The sequence below is a fragment of the Carettochelys insculpta genome, chromosome 8, assembly GCF_033958435.1.
Source record: "Carettochelys insculpta isolate YL-2023 chromosome 8, ASM3395843v1, whole genome shotgun sequence".
NCBI lineage: Eukaryota > Metazoa > Chordata > Testudines > Carettochelyidae > Carettochelys > Carettochelys insculpta.
Window position 1 is genome coordinate 35,960,472 of NC_134144.1, and position 17,879 is coordinate 35,978,350.

The 17,879-nt window shown below is 39.8% G+C and overlaps 1 protein-coding gene across 1 annotated transcript in view; it reads right to left on the minus strand.

Annotated features, from left to right (window-relative positions):
• Positions 1-469: 469 nt before the first annotated feature.
• DYNC1I2 (dynein cytoplasmic 1 intermediate chain 2) overlaps positions 470-17,879 on the minus strand; it is a 47,293-nt gene continuing 29,883 nt past the window's right edge. Inside the window, exons 6-16 of the mRNA XM_075001078.1 lie at positions 14,712-14,801; positions 14,281-14,443; positions 14,091-14,190; positions 13,448-13,573; positions 12,305-12,451; positions 11,807-11,920; positions 10,354-10,487; positions 9,291-9,435; positions 3,708-3,848; positions 2,021-2,146; positions 470-1,106 (exon numbers count right to left, since the gene is read on the minus strand). Coding sequence (XP_074857179.1) covers positions 993-1,106; positions 2,021-2,146; positions 3,708-3,848; positions 9,291-9,435; positions 10,354-10,487; positions 11,807-11,920; positions 12,305-12,451; positions 13,448-13,573; positions 14,091-14,190; positions 14,281-14,443; positions 14,712-14,801 — 1,400 coding nt within the window. The 3' untranslated portion in view covers positions 470-992. The remainder of the gene's footprint in view (positions 1,107-2,020; positions 2,147-3,707; positions 3,849-9,290; positions 9,436-10,353; positions 10,488-11,806; positions 11,921-12,304; positions 12,452-13,447; positions 13,574-14,090; positions 14,191-14,280; positions 14,444-14,711; positions 14,802-17,879) is intronic.

Below are 17,879 nucleotides of genomic sequence, written 5' to 3' on the forward strand. Positions count from 1 at the left end.
TTTTTTTTCTAGTTGCTTGGCACTTGTATCACCTAGGTGCTGAGATGAAATTTTTCATCCACTCAATTTATCATTTTTTCACCTTGTAAATTATGTAGGTTTTTCAACATCCTCAAAGTCCTGCTATGAAGCCTGGAAATCTCAAGCCCACTTAACAGTAAATAAGGACTCATTTCTACATTCTTCACCCCCTGTTAAGAGTTAGTCGTGTTTTAATACCATATACCTCTACACAGAGGCTGCAGCAACAAGGCTGTCAGTACCTGGATCTTACAATATACTAATCCCATCTATTTGTAACAAATTGGTTACCTCCTCATTCTTTGGATTGTCCTGGGAGGACCAGGAATGAATCTTCCTCTATGATTTGACTATGAAGGAGGATGAGGGTGGACTGTTGATAAAAGCTCTCCTTTACTTGAATTTAACAACTGCTACTAAATAAGTGTTATGCAAAGTCAGGTTCAGTGACCAAATAAAGCTTTATTAGACTAATTCTTTTAATCATATACATAAGCTAGTAAGCTAACCTTGTTTATTAAAAATGATGAAAGAAAAAGGATGAAAGTTTGGTTTTAACAAATGCATGCACTTCTGTGGACAGACCCAGTATCCTAATATTAACAATCCTACCTAATTAAAGTTAGCCAGTGTAATATAGGAAGCTCTGAGTGAGAAAAACACAACTTTTCAGAAACAGTTATTTGAAAAAATTCAGTAGCCTTACAACTAATATACATCTGTTAGTGTAAAACACATCTTGAAAAGTCAGGGCAGCTGTATTAAAAGTTAAATAAATCCCAGAGTGTGCTTGTAATTATATATGAAAACTGACAGTGAAAGACTTCAGTTTTCAGCAAACTTTATACAATTTTCAAAACCCAGTTTATTCCACGTATTTCTCCTTAGGTTTTCAGACTGAAGCATGCTACTACTCCAAAAACTTACATAAGTCATTCCCAAATCTGCTACTATAACCTGTTCTGAAAGATTTATGCAGGAATGCGTGTTGCAGCTTCCTCCTCAGCATCAGCTCTGTTTGCATTGATTTCTGCTAGTGTTCGACCAAAACGTGTCCATTCATCATTTTTGGGAACAGCAATTTGCTATAGAGAAAAAAAACATTATTTGCACCCATTGATAATGAGCTAAATTACATGCCCTGTGTACTTAACACTTTGTCTAAATACCCCATTAATGAATTGTGACTGATTGAAAATTTAACTTCAGCTGTTCTAATAATCTTACTGGCCAATAGGGTGGTAACCAAAAGGTAAACGTAAGCCAGTGCAGTGGGTAACGGGCTGGCTGGGGCCAGGGCTCTGGATGTTTTCAGCCACCATACACTGGAAAGATTGCCTTGGCAGGGCTGGACAACAGCAGTCCATTTCTCCCTTCCTAGCTCTCTTGCTCTACCACAGCACAAACCTCTTTACCCCAGCCACTGCACTGGACAGCTGGGGATGAGGTGAACCCAAGCCCTGGTAGGCCTGAACCAGCATCCACAGCACATGCAGGTTCCAGCCCTGGACCTGGGCAATCAGGCAGTGCAGCTGCTGCCCCCTTCAGCCTGGGGGATATGGCAGCTGGGCAGGATGGTCCCTGCCACCCTAGGGTTTTGTTCAAAACCAACTTGGCACACATTCAGAGAAGTGATGAAGAAATGAAATCTTCACACCCACTACTGATTTCTTCCAAAACACCATTTCCACTGCAGTATAAGTTACACAGAACTTGTAAATAGCTCTCATTTCAGCAGCTTAATACTGATAATTTTACATAATAGCTGCACAAAATTATGACATGTCAAAGTTTTTTTCTAAATTCTAAAATATTGCATGAAGTTGAACTGACGCAGACATTCATTTAAAAAAACCCACACTCCTGAAAGCCAGAGGACTAGAAACAATCTTGAATTATCCTGTATTTCTGGGAAAAATACTTTAAAGGAAAGTCAAAAAGGTAGGTGACAGGTGCTTTAAATCCTTGGAACACAACGCAGCAAACAGTAGTTACTTACCTCTCCCACATCATATATAACTATTTGACCTTCTGAATCACCTACAGCAATCTCTCGCCCCGAATGTGTCCATCTCACACGATTAAGAGCAGGATTACCTTCCACAGTAATGCTTGCTGTTGGTACCTGTATCCATTTAAAAACAGAGTTATCAACTATCATCATTTCTATACCTGTAATTATCTCTGCCCATACCCCTCAGTTATTTAAAAAAATAAGGAAGTTTATTCTGGCCAACTGGAATGTTGAAGATTTGACTTGTGTTTTTCCCAACGGCCCAAAACATGGGGAGCAGAACTGGGAGAAATGAGAGCTTGCAAGTCTTACCCTGCTCCTCTTTCCTCCCAAAAAACTACCTCTGTTAAAATAAATGCTGAGTTTGTAGCATTCACAAGAAATATACACAGAAACTGCCAGGAGCCATCCTAGCTTAAGCAATCCTCATTTAGAGGAAAAAATGCTTTATATAATTAATAAAAACACTCCTTAAGTCACTAGGACCACCTGAGTGAAATATAGTACAGGCTAAGAATAGGTATGTACTAAAGATCAGCCAAAAATAAACATTGGACAAAGTTTTTCCCCTCAAAGCATAACAGATGACACATTTGTTTAGTGGCAATTTCGTTGCTACTTAGACCTGTATTTAGGAGAGATCTCAATAGCCTCTGGTAGGACAGCGAGGACCAGGTGTATTTTGAGGTACAAAGCCCTTTGCTATTAAAGACACTATGTAAATGTAATACAGGCAAGTATACATTGGCTTTGGGATAGGTACTGACTACAGTCCTTTACGTAACCTCCTTATCTGCAAAGCTACGCTGTAAATAAGGAAGTGTTATTTACTCCCAACATCACGAAACCATGGGTCAACAACTGAAATTAATAGGCAGCATGTTTAAAACAAACAAAAGGAAATATTTCCTCACACAGCACCCAGTCAACCTCTGGAACTCCTTGCCACAGGATGCTGTCAAGGCCAAGACTAATAGGATTTAAAAAAAAAAAAAAAAGACACATTCATGGAGCATAGGTATATGAATGGCTATTACCGAATCTGGGCAGGGATGGTATCTCTAGATTCTGGTTTGCCAGAGGCTGGGAGTGGGCAACATGGGATGGTCACTTGATGATTACCTGTTCTGTTCATCGCCTGTGAAGCACCTGGTATTGGCCACTATCAGAAGACAGATTCTAGGCTAGGTGAACCATTTGTTTAACCCAATGTGGCCATTCTTAAATTCTTATGTCTGTGGTATAATATTTCTAGCATGAAGTATGAAAAAACAAAAACTTTGAAAGAAAGCTAATGAATCTACTATGGCAACTAAGAGCTATATGACATACTTAGTATTAGGATGTTTAGACCTTGCATGCTGAAGACACATAGTGGTGCCTTGGGCAACTCCAAAGGGAAAAACTGCACAGATATAGCATGTTCTATAGATAAGAACTTTGTATTCCTTTAATACTGGCAAGACAACATTTTCGTTACCACCATGAGACACTAAAAAGGAAGTGATTTCAATTATTCCCCTCTAATCACACACCTAATGCGTAATGCCATTATCTTGACAGAAATACATAGCACAACTAGGATAAAGGACTTCTGAACACACACATTTCTGAAAAAGCCTAAGATGTTAGTTCTCATCAGATTTGAAATACTTATTTTATTGTGCCTCACCTCAGTATCATTGTTGAGATTCCACAGATCAAGTCTACCCATTCCATCTACGCAAGCAAACAGGGCAGGGTGAGTGGGAGACCACATCACATCATAAACATAGTCTGAGTTGTCTTCAAATGAATACAGAGGCTTATTATTCTGAAACAAAGTGGTATAGAATATTTTACATTACATTTGTTAACATTTGGGATTCTGAAAGCAAAATCTTTTCACAATGAATGTGTAATACTGAGATTTTTGTATATTCCTAGTTCACAAACAAAGTAAATCTGTATTAAAGAATTCCTTAAAATGCTTCACACAGAGTCTAAGAAATAACTGCAGGAAGGACACAATCCTCTTTAGATGGATTACACAAAGTTTACTGCCTGCTATTAAAACATAACATCAGTGGGTGGCTGGAAGTCTTCTGAGGCTACAAAATAAAGTTGAATTCACTGAATCACAGGACTGGAAGGGACCTCAGGAGGTCATCTAGTCCAGCCCCCTGCTTCAAGCAGGATCAACCCCCACTAAGTCATCCCAGCCAGGACCTTGTCCAGCTGGGACTTAAAAACCTCTAGGGATGGAGAAACCACCACCTCTCTACGCAACGCATTCCTATGCTTCACCACCCTCCTGGTGAAGCAGTTTTTCCTAATATCTAACCTACATCTCTCCCTCTTCAACTTCAGACCATTACTCCTTGTTCTGCCATCTGACACCACTGAGAACAGTTTCTCACCCTCCTTTTTAGAGCTCCCCTTCAGGAAGTTGAAGGCTGCTATTAAAATCACCTCTAAATCTTCTCTGCTTTAAACTAAACAAGCCCAACTCCCTCAGCCCATCCTCATAGGTCTTGTGCTCCAACAAATCGTTTTTGTTGCCCTTTGCTGAACCTCCTCCAGCAAATCCACATCCTTTTTATACTGGGGGCGCCCAAAACTGGACACAATATTCCAGATGTGGCCTCACCCGTGCTGAATAAAGAGGAATAACTACTTCTCTAGATCTGCTCGAAATCCTCCTCCTAATGCACCCTACTATGCCGTTAGCCTTCTTGGCTACATGGGCACACTGGTTACTCAAATCCAGCCTTTCATTCACCATAACCCCTACATCCCTTTCCATCGTACTGCTGCTGAGCCAGTCAGTCCCCAGCCTGTAACAGTGCTTGGGATTCTTCCATGCCAGGTGCAGGACTCTACACTTCTCCTTATTGAGCCACATCAGATTTCTTTTGGCCCAGTCCTCCAATTTATCCAGGTCCCTCTGGATTCTCTCTCTACCCTCCAAGGAATCTACCTCTCCCCCTAGTTTTGGTGTCATCCGCAGACTTGCTGAGGGTGCAATCCAGTACCTCATCCAGGTCATTAATAAAGATGTTGAACAACACTGGTCCCAGAACCAAGCCTTGCGGCACTCCGCTTGAAACAGACCGCCATCCAGATAATGAGCCACTGACCACTACCCGTTGGGCCCGACCATCAAGCCAGCTTTCTATCCATCTTATAGCCCAAGAATCCAATCCATATTTCCTTAACTTATGGACAAGAATGTTGTGGGAGACCGTATCAAAAGCCTTGCTGAAGTCAAGGTATATCACATCCACTGACTTCCCCATGTCCAGAGCTTGTTACCTCATCATAGAAGCTAATCAGATTGGTCAGGCAGGACTTGCCCCTGGTGAATCCATGTTGGCTACTTTTGATCACTTTGCCCTCTTTCAAGTGCTCCAAAATGGATTCCTTGAGGATTCCCTCCATTATTTTCCCAGGGATTGAGGTAAGGCTGACAGGTCTATAGTTCCCTGGATTGTTCTTCTTTCCTTTTTTAAAGATGGGCACTACGTTTGCCTTCTTCCAGTCATCCGGTATCTCCCCTGATCTCCAAGAGTCTTCAAGGATAATGGCCTAAGGTTCAGCAATGACCTCTGCCAGTTCCCTCATTACCCTCAGGTACATTAAATCCAGACCCATAGACTTGTGCACATCTAGTTTTTCTAGATAGCTCAGAACTTGTTCCTTCCCCACAGACGGCTGCCCTCTACCTTCCCATACTGCATCATCTAGGACCATCACGTGGAAGTTGACTTTGTCCGTTAAGACTGAGGGAAAAAACAAAACAACATTGAGTACTTCAGCTTTTCCTGCATCATCTGTCACTAGGTTACCTCCCTCATCCACTAATGGCACCACGCCTTCTTCAATAACCTGTTTATTGTTCACATGCCTGTAGAAACCCTTCTTGTTACTCTTCACATCCCTTGCCAGCAGCAGTTCCAATTGTGCTTTCGCTTTCCTGATTACTGCCCAGCATTCTCCAGCCATATGTTTATACTCCTCCTTAGTCAACTGTCCATGTTTCCATTTCTTGTATGCATCCTTTTTGAATTTAAGCTGACTAAATTTCCCTGTTAAGCCGAGCTGGTTGCCTACCATGTTTGCATTTCTTACTATGCAGCAGGATTGTTTGTTCCTGTGCCTTCAGTAAGACTTCTTTAAAATACTGCCAGTTCTCTTCAACTCTTTTCCCCTTCATCTTCGTTTCCCAAGGGATCCTGCTCATCCATTCTCTCAGGGAGTCAAAGTCTGCTCTTCTGAAATCAAGGGTCTGTATGTTACGACTCACCTTTCTTACTTTTGTCTGGATCATGAAATCTACGATCATTGAAGTCTATTTTTTTTTACTAGATTTTATAAAGTCAAAGTTGATTGTCCACACCTGCTCAAAGTTGGGTTAGTGTGTCCTCACTAAGCAGCCTAAAGTTGACTGTTGCAGCAATGCATTGTAGGCCTGCATCTCCATTGCATTTTGGGCCTTTTTTGCCAATGCATTATGGGCAAAAAAATGCTCCGCAAGTGGTTATGGGTGTGTGATCTGGTCTTCCCAGAGTGCACTGTTTTCAATAGCAGGGGAGAATGAGGGTAAACAGCCACTTTTCAGATGTCCCTTCCCCTGGTGAAAATACACCAAACAGGAATGGTTCAGTAGCTGAAGCCCACAATATGCAAGTGGAATATAGTGTATCGAAGCTGAGATGCACCACATGTGCAAGAAAATGAGTCGAGTCTGCCACTTGCAGCTGGTGTAGATAATAGGTATGAAGTAGAGAGAGACAGACTTTTTTGAGTCATCTGCCTTATGGAAAGAGGGAGCTTTTACAAAAGTTTTTTTTTTTTTTTTTTTACAAAAGACCTTAAATTGACAATAAATACAAGTGGAGAGGGGGAGGGGGCTGGGATTTTAATTTGGGCTGAAGGACCCAGATTTGAAGGTGAGAGAAAGAGAGAAATCTGGGTTGTCTCCGCAGACTTCACCACAGAGAAATGAAGAACACCCTTTGGAAGTGGGTCCATGCAACTAGGGAGACTTTATATTATTCACAAAGAAAGAAGATACGACATGAGCAGGAAAAACTCAGTATGGAATCCCAGAGTGTTGGTGGCTGGTGGTAAGCATACTGGAAAGAGCCATTACACTGACATCTCCAACATGAAGAAGCGAAGAGACCATTAGAAGCAATAGCGCCAAGACTCATTATAAAAATTCAAAACTAAATAGAAGAGAAGGAAAGACTCAGTGAATCCCAGAGGAAGATCAAACCTCACTGAGTCAATCTACCACTTAATACAGACAAGCCCTTAAAGACTACCATTTTTATTTGGTCATAAGAAGGGTTCCAGCCCACAAAAAAGCTTATGCCCTAATAAATGTGTTAGTCTAGTGACACCTAAAGACTTTTTTTTTTTTTTTTTTTTTTTGCTGAAACAGGCAGTCCACCATCCCTCTGAAAAAAGTAATCTTGGGCTGCATCTACACTATGAGAAATTTGAATTTATGTATAATCGATTTTCTAATACTGGAATTTATAAGTTTGATTTTGACCATCCTCACTTCACACCTTGCTCCCCACAAAGTCTAGTCTTTGCTGTCACACACACACATTGGGTAACATCGACTGTTGCAGTTGTGCATTGTGGGAAGCTACCCCACAATTCCCTCATCCCCATAGCATTCTGGGTATGCTCGCTGGTCTTGTCATCTTCCTCCACTGCATTTTCATCATCCCCCTCTCGATCCTTGAAAATGTGTCAATCCATTGGAAATAATGCAGAAGACACTCAAAATTACAAGGAGGAATTTTTGGTTTCACCAGACATTACACTGCCAACCAGGGTGCAGCCACTGTATTCTTAACTGGCCATCCATCCCACCTGCCATCATTTCCAAAATGTGATCTCTGAAAATCATGTGGGGGCCCGGAATGTTAGATTCAGAAGAATGTATGAATAAAGAATTTTTGGTTTCCCCTTACACTATATTGACAACATGGGTTCAGTGACTGTATTCTCTAACTGGCCATCTATCCTGCCTTCCAACATCGCAGAATAAAGAATTGTTGGTTTCCTCCCAGTGGCAGCAAGCCCAGGTATAGGCCAAGAAAGGGGTGTCGCTGGATGACTAGTTGAAGTATTCTCCCACAGGGGCAGCAGGGAGCCCCTTAGCCACTGGGGTAGACTCTTCCCCAGCGGCACCAGCAACCCCCGGCTATGGGCTGGGGGGGCGGGCATGTTGCTGGATGACCATTTGAGCTGTTCCTTCCCACCGGCAGCAGCAAAGCTTAAGCACCGGGAGAGACTTCTCCATGGCAGCAGCAAAGCCCTCTCTTTCCTGCACGACTGACAGCTTTACCAGCACTGAACATCAGGCACATCCTTTTACTGGGTTGGGTTGGGGGCTACCCACACGATGTGGCTGAGTGCAGGAAAGACCCCACTGTGGCACCTGTGGGGCAAGGGAAGGGGGGTTCACACACAAGTTTGAAGTGCTGAGAAGTTGTTTCTCAGCGTGTTATGAAAGCACGATCCCCAGCACAGCCTTGTTGACACATGGTACGGCAGGGCAGGGGCTGGCGTGAGGCAGTGCAGAAAAAAATACCAAGTGTACAGACAGAGCCGTGAACTCCCTGCAGGGGTTATTTGAACAGGTAGATGCAAGCACCCTGCTAACAGCGTAGAAAGAAAGAAATCATTTCTCAGGCTGTCAAACTAACATGAGCTCGCGGCTAAAGGCTCATTGCTCCCGCCTGGAAAATCAGGCTCTTCCTGTTACTGGGGAGCAGCAGCCAGAGCAGAGCAGTGAGAGGGGCATTGTGGGTTACATACAAGACACATCTGAAGGCTAATAAATTCTATTTTAAGTTGTGGCGCTTCCACACTGGCCTTTAATTGAACTTCTAAATTTGAGCTTGACGCTATACCAGTCGGTAACTGCGATTTTGGAATCTCGAGATTAGTGCACCCAAAAAAAAAAAAATGTGCTAATGATATTTACAGTGAAGACACTAACATGGTAAAAATCGAGCTAACTGCCTTAAATTTGAATTTATCTTGTAATGTAGATAGACCCTTGGTGGTATGACTCATGTTATTAAAAGAGAACTAAGATGCATAGCTTAACTCATTCGATGTTATCAGTCAGTCAGTCAATTTAACAAACATTCCTAAACATTCGTACCTGACACCCCTTTGTTTAACTAAAGCTTACATTATAGCACCACCTTGTGTCAAAGCTGTTAGACACCTCGGTTTTAGATACCTTAGTTGTCCACAGCTTTACTGTCCAGTCAAATGACGAGGTGACAAAAAGATGAGAGAAGTCTACAGGTCCAACTGCTGCATGGCAATGGATACCTGTGATTGGTCCTTGGTGTCCTTCAAACATCTCACTGATTCCCGCTTTGCTGTTTTAAAATATATTAAATTAGATTATATTCCTTAGAAACTACATTTCACACAAAGGCAATAATGAGTACGTATTTTAAATAAATGGACTTGGCCTGCAGAAGGGAAGTGAAATGTGGGTTTGATCATGATTCTATTCTGTTGTATTTAAGCGCAGACATGACACCACAGAAAACACTAACATTTGGCAAGGCTGTCCCATCCAGATCCAATTAGGTTCCTCTTCAAGGAATAGCTAAATATTTGGATCAGATAAAGAACAAAATTCAGTCCTCATATAGGGATCCGAAATTCCTATTACCTAAAACAGAAGTTACACCTAGGTAGTGGAGGCAGAGTTTAGTCCTCATAACAAAACATCTCCAATAATGTCATGTCAGAATTGATAGAGTAGAGGGGAAGGGGAAAAAAGTTACAAAGAAGGAATATAAGTTTGTCTAGTTTTGAACTACAAAGCAATGAGGACAACGGTGTACTTGAGATGGAAACTGGGCACTCAATTTAAGAAAGCAATCGATATACAGCCAATTTCAAAACAGATTGAATAGCAGGAGAAATGCTAGACAATTTGAGATCTGTGCGTGGTTTCACTGTACAATTATGCATAAAACTGATACAAAGGGTTGTTCTACTACAATCCAAATTAACAGAACTGAAGTCTACTAGCTCATCTCCTTTTAATAATTAAAAGCATTCTGAGCTAAAAGTAAAGAAATACTGATATCAATAACAATAACGGATCCTTATCCTGAACTTTAAAAGTTTGATTTAATAGGACAAAACATATACTTTTTTATATAAGATTGAAGTTCTGCCACGAATTAAGTTTCCTCAACAAAATGTTTCCATAGTAAGGGAAAAATCTCAATAAACATTTATTATTTTAAAACAAAATATAATCTGGAGTGTCTGTTTACCTGCCATGGCGGCATGCTGTGTACACAGAGCCCTCCTCACTTCCAACAACAAAGTTGTTCACATCTCCAACAGGAAAAGACATGCATGTGACAGCTACAGCCTTGGACTGCTTATGAACCAGCTCCATGCTATCCTGTAGAGAAAAGTAAAAAACTTTTCTTTCAAAAACTTGCTATCTTAATGCTTTACTAGAAATTAATACATTGTCTAGTACAGTAGGGTCTCCATATTTGCGAGTGTCACATTTGTGAATTCAATTATCCCCCACCACATTGCGAAAAATCAATATTTGCGATGGTTCTGAATACAGAACCCTCACAAACGTTGAGACTCTACTGTACTTGTTAATTCACAAGTCATTCTGACTCAAATCCATTTCTACAGTTGGAAAACCTGTCTCTTACTCATGAATCCAAGCTTTAGGATCAGTGTTGAAGAATCAGTCTTTTGATTTTACTAAAGTAAAGAAAGGAATTTATCTTACAGAAATATTATACAACCACTCAAGGTAGGAAGTTGACACACTGTCAAAATGCTTACCACCACACTTCACAGTCTTATGAAATACCTAAAGCTAACAGGTCAAATTAATATTAAGTGAGTGCTAAGTATTTATTCAGATATAGACTATCTGAGCTAGAGTGTCTGTGGTAAGTAAACAATCTCATCTTTATCTCTATTTTAGGGGTCCTGCTACCAATGAGAAGAGCCATTTTTTTCAAATTCAGTTACAAAATCAGTACTTCAAGAGCTGCAGTCCATGTGAATTCAAGACAGTACTTAATAAATGACAAACTGTACTTTGTCACCCCTATTTTAAGACCAGTGCACACACGTGTACCAGTTAGAAGATTAAGTTACCCCCATCTCCAGGCTTTACCCACTTCAGCCCCCAAATCTCCCCCCCATTCCTAGGCTTAACCCCTCTCAGCCCCAAACCCACCCCACACCTCTATGCTTTACCCATCTCAGTCGTCCAATCTGCCCCCACCATTCCCAGGATTAGCCTACCTCAGCCAACAAGCTCCTCCAGCTACATGCTGTGCCACTGCTCCTCCACAGTAGCCACCTCCCCACTGCTGCTCCTCCCCCCATCCTCCTCCTCCTCAGTGGCGCTGCACGGCTCCAATGGGCAGACTCAGCTGCCTCTCCCCCCAGCTCTGCTCCTCACTTCCCCCACCTGCAGTATGGGCGGCTCCCTGCCCATCACTGCTGAAATAATGGAACTCATAATTGAGTTCCAACAGCCAGATCTCTCTGCTGCCCTGCCAGCCATTAAATCAATTAAACTGAGCTCTATTATCTCAGCTGCAACAGTGGAGGGAGCCACAGGAGGAGTCAGCAGCAGTAGCACCCGGAGCCACAACAGACTCCTTAAAGAGCCACACACTGCTCCAGACCTGCAGGATGCCAACTCCTGCTCTAGGACATACTGCCCCAAGTTTATCCTACCTGTGGCTGGGAAAGCATGTCCAGACTCCATGAGCATATCTTTCCATCAGTTGAGATGCTAATCAAATTATGAGCATTCTGGGTCCCAACCACATTTACACAGTACACAGGATGCTGAAGAGAGATTACAAATCCCGTTTTTAGGAACAGTTTCCACAATAATAATAATAATAATAATAATAATAATAAATAGACATTCACTTAACAGACATGTTAAATACATTGCTTTATGAAATAGTGAACTTACATATTTTAATTTTAACAACAGTACTATTCGAAGGATAGGAAGACTCATTTAGCCTTTTAGCATTTAAGTAATACATGGTGTTGAGACGGGTGCCTATAAAACATACGTATTCATGACGAAGACAATTCTTTAGTGCTGGTATTGGTAAACCCATACGTTAATATTAACATCACTGTTCATCCAGGGGAAACCCTCTCCCACCCCAAGGGGTTAATGGCTCAAGAGTGAGTAGTTCTCATTTCAACCCCTACCGTGTGAGCAGCAGCTGAAAGTGGAGTTCTTTGCACTGGAGTTCTTTTATTGCTACGATTATCCCATAGTACAATTTGGCCTGAATATGTGCCACCAACCACCAGATTTGGATGAAATTTTGCAAATGTAGCCGACATCACTGCTGACTGCAAAGGACGCACACACACCAAAATAAAAAACCACACAGAGAAAACAAACAGATTTATGTTTAAGACTAAAATTAAGAATTTAAGAACAATCTGACCAACTATTACTGGATGTGAGCTGTTTCTCCAATTACATTCGATAGTGCTTTTACTGTCTTCTGCTCCTTTGTTCAAATAGAGGTCCACAACTATGTGAACTGAACGGGTACTTAAAAACCTAGACATTCTTCTCGTCTCACCTTTACTGAATGCAAGTAGAAATCTCACTCTCTCCATATGCATCTGTTTGATTAGTGTCATCTCTAGTAGTTAGTATTACTGAATTCTATTTCTGTTCCTATGACACATTCTGTGGTCATTTTTCAAGGAGAGCAGAAAACTGTTTTTATTACTGTAGTATCAAATCATAATCTAACTACTTTTTGCAATTTATGCCTTGACAGTAATCGGACAGCATCATATTATAAACTTGTTTTAATTCACCTTAGCGATTTTTCAGAATTATGACATTTTGAAAATAAATGGTTATTGCAGGTTTGATCAAACAGGAAAAGGTTGCAGACTGTTACCTTTCAGTTTTAAAACCTGCATCTGTTTTCTACATGAACCACATGTTTTTACTTATCTATTTTTTCTAGTCCTCGGGCCAGGCACATTATATTCAGTGGGCTAAGGACTAGCTGTACACTCTGCATCACAGTTCCTGAGAAAGACACTTATATTTAAAACGTAATAGCAGATTTTCTTTTTAACAAAGGAGATTAAGAAACACATTTTCAGACATGTTTAAACAGTCTGAACGTCAGAAATTTTGCAACAGAGGAATCTTTTCAAACTGATGAAGTCTTCAGCCATCAACATCTGTTTGCAAATACATGTAGTTAAAGTACATGCCAACCCCATGAAATCATTATGTTGACAAGTATAAAGAAGGCACTTGTCCAAATTAATCAACATAAAATCGTTAGCCTCCTGAGACAGAAACTCACATCATACCTGGCAGTGAAAGACATACTCCGGGGTAGTTTTCTTGTATTTCATATTCCACACAAGAGCCACACCATCAGGCTCATGAGGGGCATCTTCATTGTTGTTATACGAGGCTACAAGCAATTCTGGATACTAGTTACAGAGAAGTTAATGGAAAATGATGTTCAAAATAAACAACTGCCTTATGGTTCACAGTCAGTCCTAGAGTCTTGATTTACAGTGGCAAAACTAAGTTTAACCCTTACTATGTTTACAAGGTTTACTCATAATAGCATTAAAATAAAACATAATATTCTGTTTGGTATTTATACATTGTAAATGGATCAGTCTTACAATTAAAACATTTAGATCCAGCTAGTTTCTGGAGCTAATTCCACAACTTTAAATAACTTGGGCATTTTGCTATTTAGAGGCTCTGTTTGAAAGAACACTGTATTTACTTCTGTTACCTCTTTCAAAATGTATAAGCACAATCATATTCAGTTACAGTATGTAAACAGCAGAAGGTGTTAGAGCTATTCTAAGGACTATACCTAAAGCACTGTGCCATGTGCAGGTTAAAGTTGAGTGCACAAAAAACTTTAAAAGTATCTGCAAAGATGATTCGGTGTAAGTGGTCGTTTGTGGTTTTTGTTTTTGTTTTTTTTACCTGAGATGACCAGTCCAAACAACTAACAACACGATGTTTTGACCAGCGTTCATCAAAAAACTGCCTGTTTAAGGACAGTTTAGCGCCCGCTTGAATCTCGCTGTAAAGGGAGACAAATGTAGGGTACTAATCTCAGATTATTGTTATTTGTAATTGAAAAAGTTAACATAGCTCAATACTCCAACATTACCCTTCTTTGTCTTCCAAGTCTCTTCCACTGTAGTCAAAGAAAATGTTGATTTGTTCAGAAAGAGCTCTTTCTACAATCCGTGCAGAATGATCAAAGAAACTTATAAATTCTTCAGAGTGCAAAATTTGCTGTTTTTCCTCTTCAGTAAGTTCGTGAGGAGCAGCTGGGAAAAAATTCAAACAAACAAGGGTTAAGTTCTCCTAAACATCACTCTTACCTTTCAAAACATCTATGAAGAAAAAAGAAAAAAAAACAGTAATTTTTCCACACTTTAGAAAGTTTTCCAAACATCCATATTTAATACATTTTTACAATATTGTTTTATATATTTGTTTACAGAAAGATGCTAAGAAGCCAAATGTCAGTCTGAAAAGTGACTGAACATCCTTTTATTTACAATGCAAAACAGTATGTCCTGAAGCAAGTTGTACCTTCTTCCTCTTCATCATTTTTTAGTGTTTTCTCTTCTTCAGGTTCAACTGGTGGCTTTGGTATGATCACATCATCATCATCTTCATCATCTGAAAAGAAATGATACAGCAACATTATTAATTACTGTGCTTTGTTAGGTTTGTTAAATTCCACCCAGTTTCAAAAAATACAAAAGTAAGTACATTTGTGCATATGGAATAATTTTACATAAAATTGTTCTATTTCTAAAATTTATCCTTAAAAAGGACAACATTTGGTTAAAGTGAAAGAATATTAAATCAGAACATTATCTACACCACTATTTAGTATACAACAGTCATACCAAATTGCGTAGCTGTGTAAACTGAAACAGACTACATAAGCAATTGTAGAGAATTCACAGTGGAAATCTCTAAATTTGCAAGCATTTATCATTCCAGACAGAATATGAAAGTACCGCATAGTTTTATGTAACATGCTGACACATTAATGCTGCAGAATAAAGAAAATCAAATGTCTAAAATAGCCTACAGAGCTGCTGCTTACTTGTGATCTGAAACCATCAGTGTCTTAATGGGTCTTCATATGGCATAAAGATGACTTACATTAGCTTTCAGGTTGCTATTCTGAGAGGCAAATTTTGCTAAAGATAATAGCTGAGAGATTACATTTTCTTTTCTGTCATTCTAAATGCAAGTCTCATTATCTGTATCATGTTTGGCAGTGAGAATTTTAAACCAAAATGTGTTTTCCCTAATTGCAATGAATAACATAAAATGTTAATGTTCTGGAATACTGACAAGATTTACAGCACTTTTTACATTACTACACTTTATTCTTTGAATACTGTAAACCTGAAAATAACTTTAAATTACTTAGTGTTGTGGAATATGCATTTCCTGTCTTTTCTTCCTCTCCTTTCTAAGGTAAATTTCTGAAAAGACTATTTTTATTGGTTAAACAGCTATGTCATCTGTTTATAAGGGAATGGCAGCAGGAGTCTACGGCATGCTTCATCACAAGTAACAAGACAGTACTTAACAGGGACTTCACTTGTTTGTCACAGACATTTCTCTGACCCACGTTCAAAGCTCTCAAACAAAACACACCCAAGAGTGGTCAAGAGATGGGAACCAGCTGCCAAGCCACGGTCCCAGCAGCCAGGCCAGCTGACTAGATAGCAACAACCAGATGGTACTGCTGGGATTGTGTCTCTCTGCTATGAGGTGGCAATGGGATGGCACAACATTTTTCTGCCTCACTGCTTCCAATCATGTTTTTCCCCAATGGCAAGCCTGTGCAATTACCAGCACGCCAGGAGGTCCACAGACAAGCCTTTACCCTCTAAACAAAATACAGCTTGTAGGCCATACCAGCTGCCAAACCACACACATAGTGATAGGTTTAGAAAGATTTTCAGTCCTCTCTAACTCCATAGCACCAGCAATAAAAATATAACTGTACCTGCAGGAAAGAAAGCTTTAAGTGACACTGTATAATGCTCATGATAATACAAACGCCAACTTAATCAAAATGATAATGACGTATGCCAATCGTACATTACTTGAAATTGAGCGATTTTTATGTTCTGACAAGTTTACAGAACTAGGATAAATGGCATGAATGATTTCAATATATGCTCATACTTTTGAACCAAATGGTGAAGGTTAAAATCTTTCCTTTCAAGGGCCTCAATCAGCCACAAAGGAAAACAGTAATCACTGTCTTTTCAGCCAGCCCAACCGCATTTGTCAGCCCTTTCTCTGTCAATGCAGCCAGAGCAATCAACCTGCCAAACATTCAGAATGGAAAAACAATCTGAAAATACAGGGTATAATGCACCTGCCAGTGAAAATGGCCATTTCAAGAAAAGCTAGTGATCTCAGTGACCCTGCTGAGGAGGCGGTGGTGCAAAGGGGAAAGAACGCGTAAAAGAATTCTTAGTGATCTCCACTCTCTTGCACATTGACACTTCCTTACAAAGCATGCCAATTACAGCTTTTGTGCTACTTAAAAAAAATGAAAGCTTTTTTGGGCAAAATAATCACATGGAGAAACAGAAAGACACTGCTCCTTTTTAGATGGATTCGCATGTACAACTATTCATCTGAAAACCATGTAACTTGTAGCAATTCTAAACTGTGCTGTTCAAACAAACTGAAATTCTAACATCCAGTCACACTGGGTGTAAATACTGATCAAGGTATATTTATTAGATGTGACTGAGAATAGCAAGTTGCAAGACAACTGATATACAACAAAAATTTAACTATGTAAAAATATTTTGTTTCCCCAAGCAATCTTGCTGTAGTTACAAAATGCCCTAAATTTAGAGACCTGGATTCTTGTCACTTTGGATAGTTTACTCCAGCTTTAAATGTCATGAATTAGAAATTGCAGCCAACTTTGTTGCATCAGACTGATTTTTAGTACCATTTCCAATGAGAGGAGTCAAATTCCTATCACATGCAGATAGTCAGCTGTTTAGTGCTAAGTGACCTCATGATCTACACAGTTTACAGAAAAGATCGTGTACGCAAATTGCAAGGGAGGAGCAATGTTTCAATATACATGGTGAATATTATACAGAGATCCAGATTCCTTCCTATTACTCTGAGTGTTCCATCAGTTTATGAGTTATTGCTGCAGTTGAGTGCACAGTAGAGCAGCAATTATTTCCATACATATCTAAAGTAGCAGGACTGTTGATGACTCAATCCCCTTTTTAGGTTAAAGGTATATACAAGCACCCCCCTCAGTCATAAGCTTTATAGCCTTAATTCTATTGTGGTTACGATATATAATACCCACACAGATTAGTAAAGCATCCTTAATTAAAAATAAATCCATTCCTTATCAATTTGTTAATAAAATGAAAGCTCATTTGCAAGAAACAAGTAGTAAAAGTTCAATTTTGAAAAACAAACATTTCTAAATGCCCATTTAAAATCTAAATTTATCACACCACCATAAACACAAATTTGATCATAACAAAGACGATCATAGCCTGAACTTTTGCTGAGATGACCTTTTCTAATTCAATCTACCCTCTGCTCATTACTGACTACTTTATCTGCTGGGTAGTTATACCACTGAAGATGGCAAAACATGATATTTCTAGATTTGTTTTTTTTTTTTTTGTTTTGTTTTTTAAATGTTAACCCTTTTTTCCCCCCAATAAAACAAAG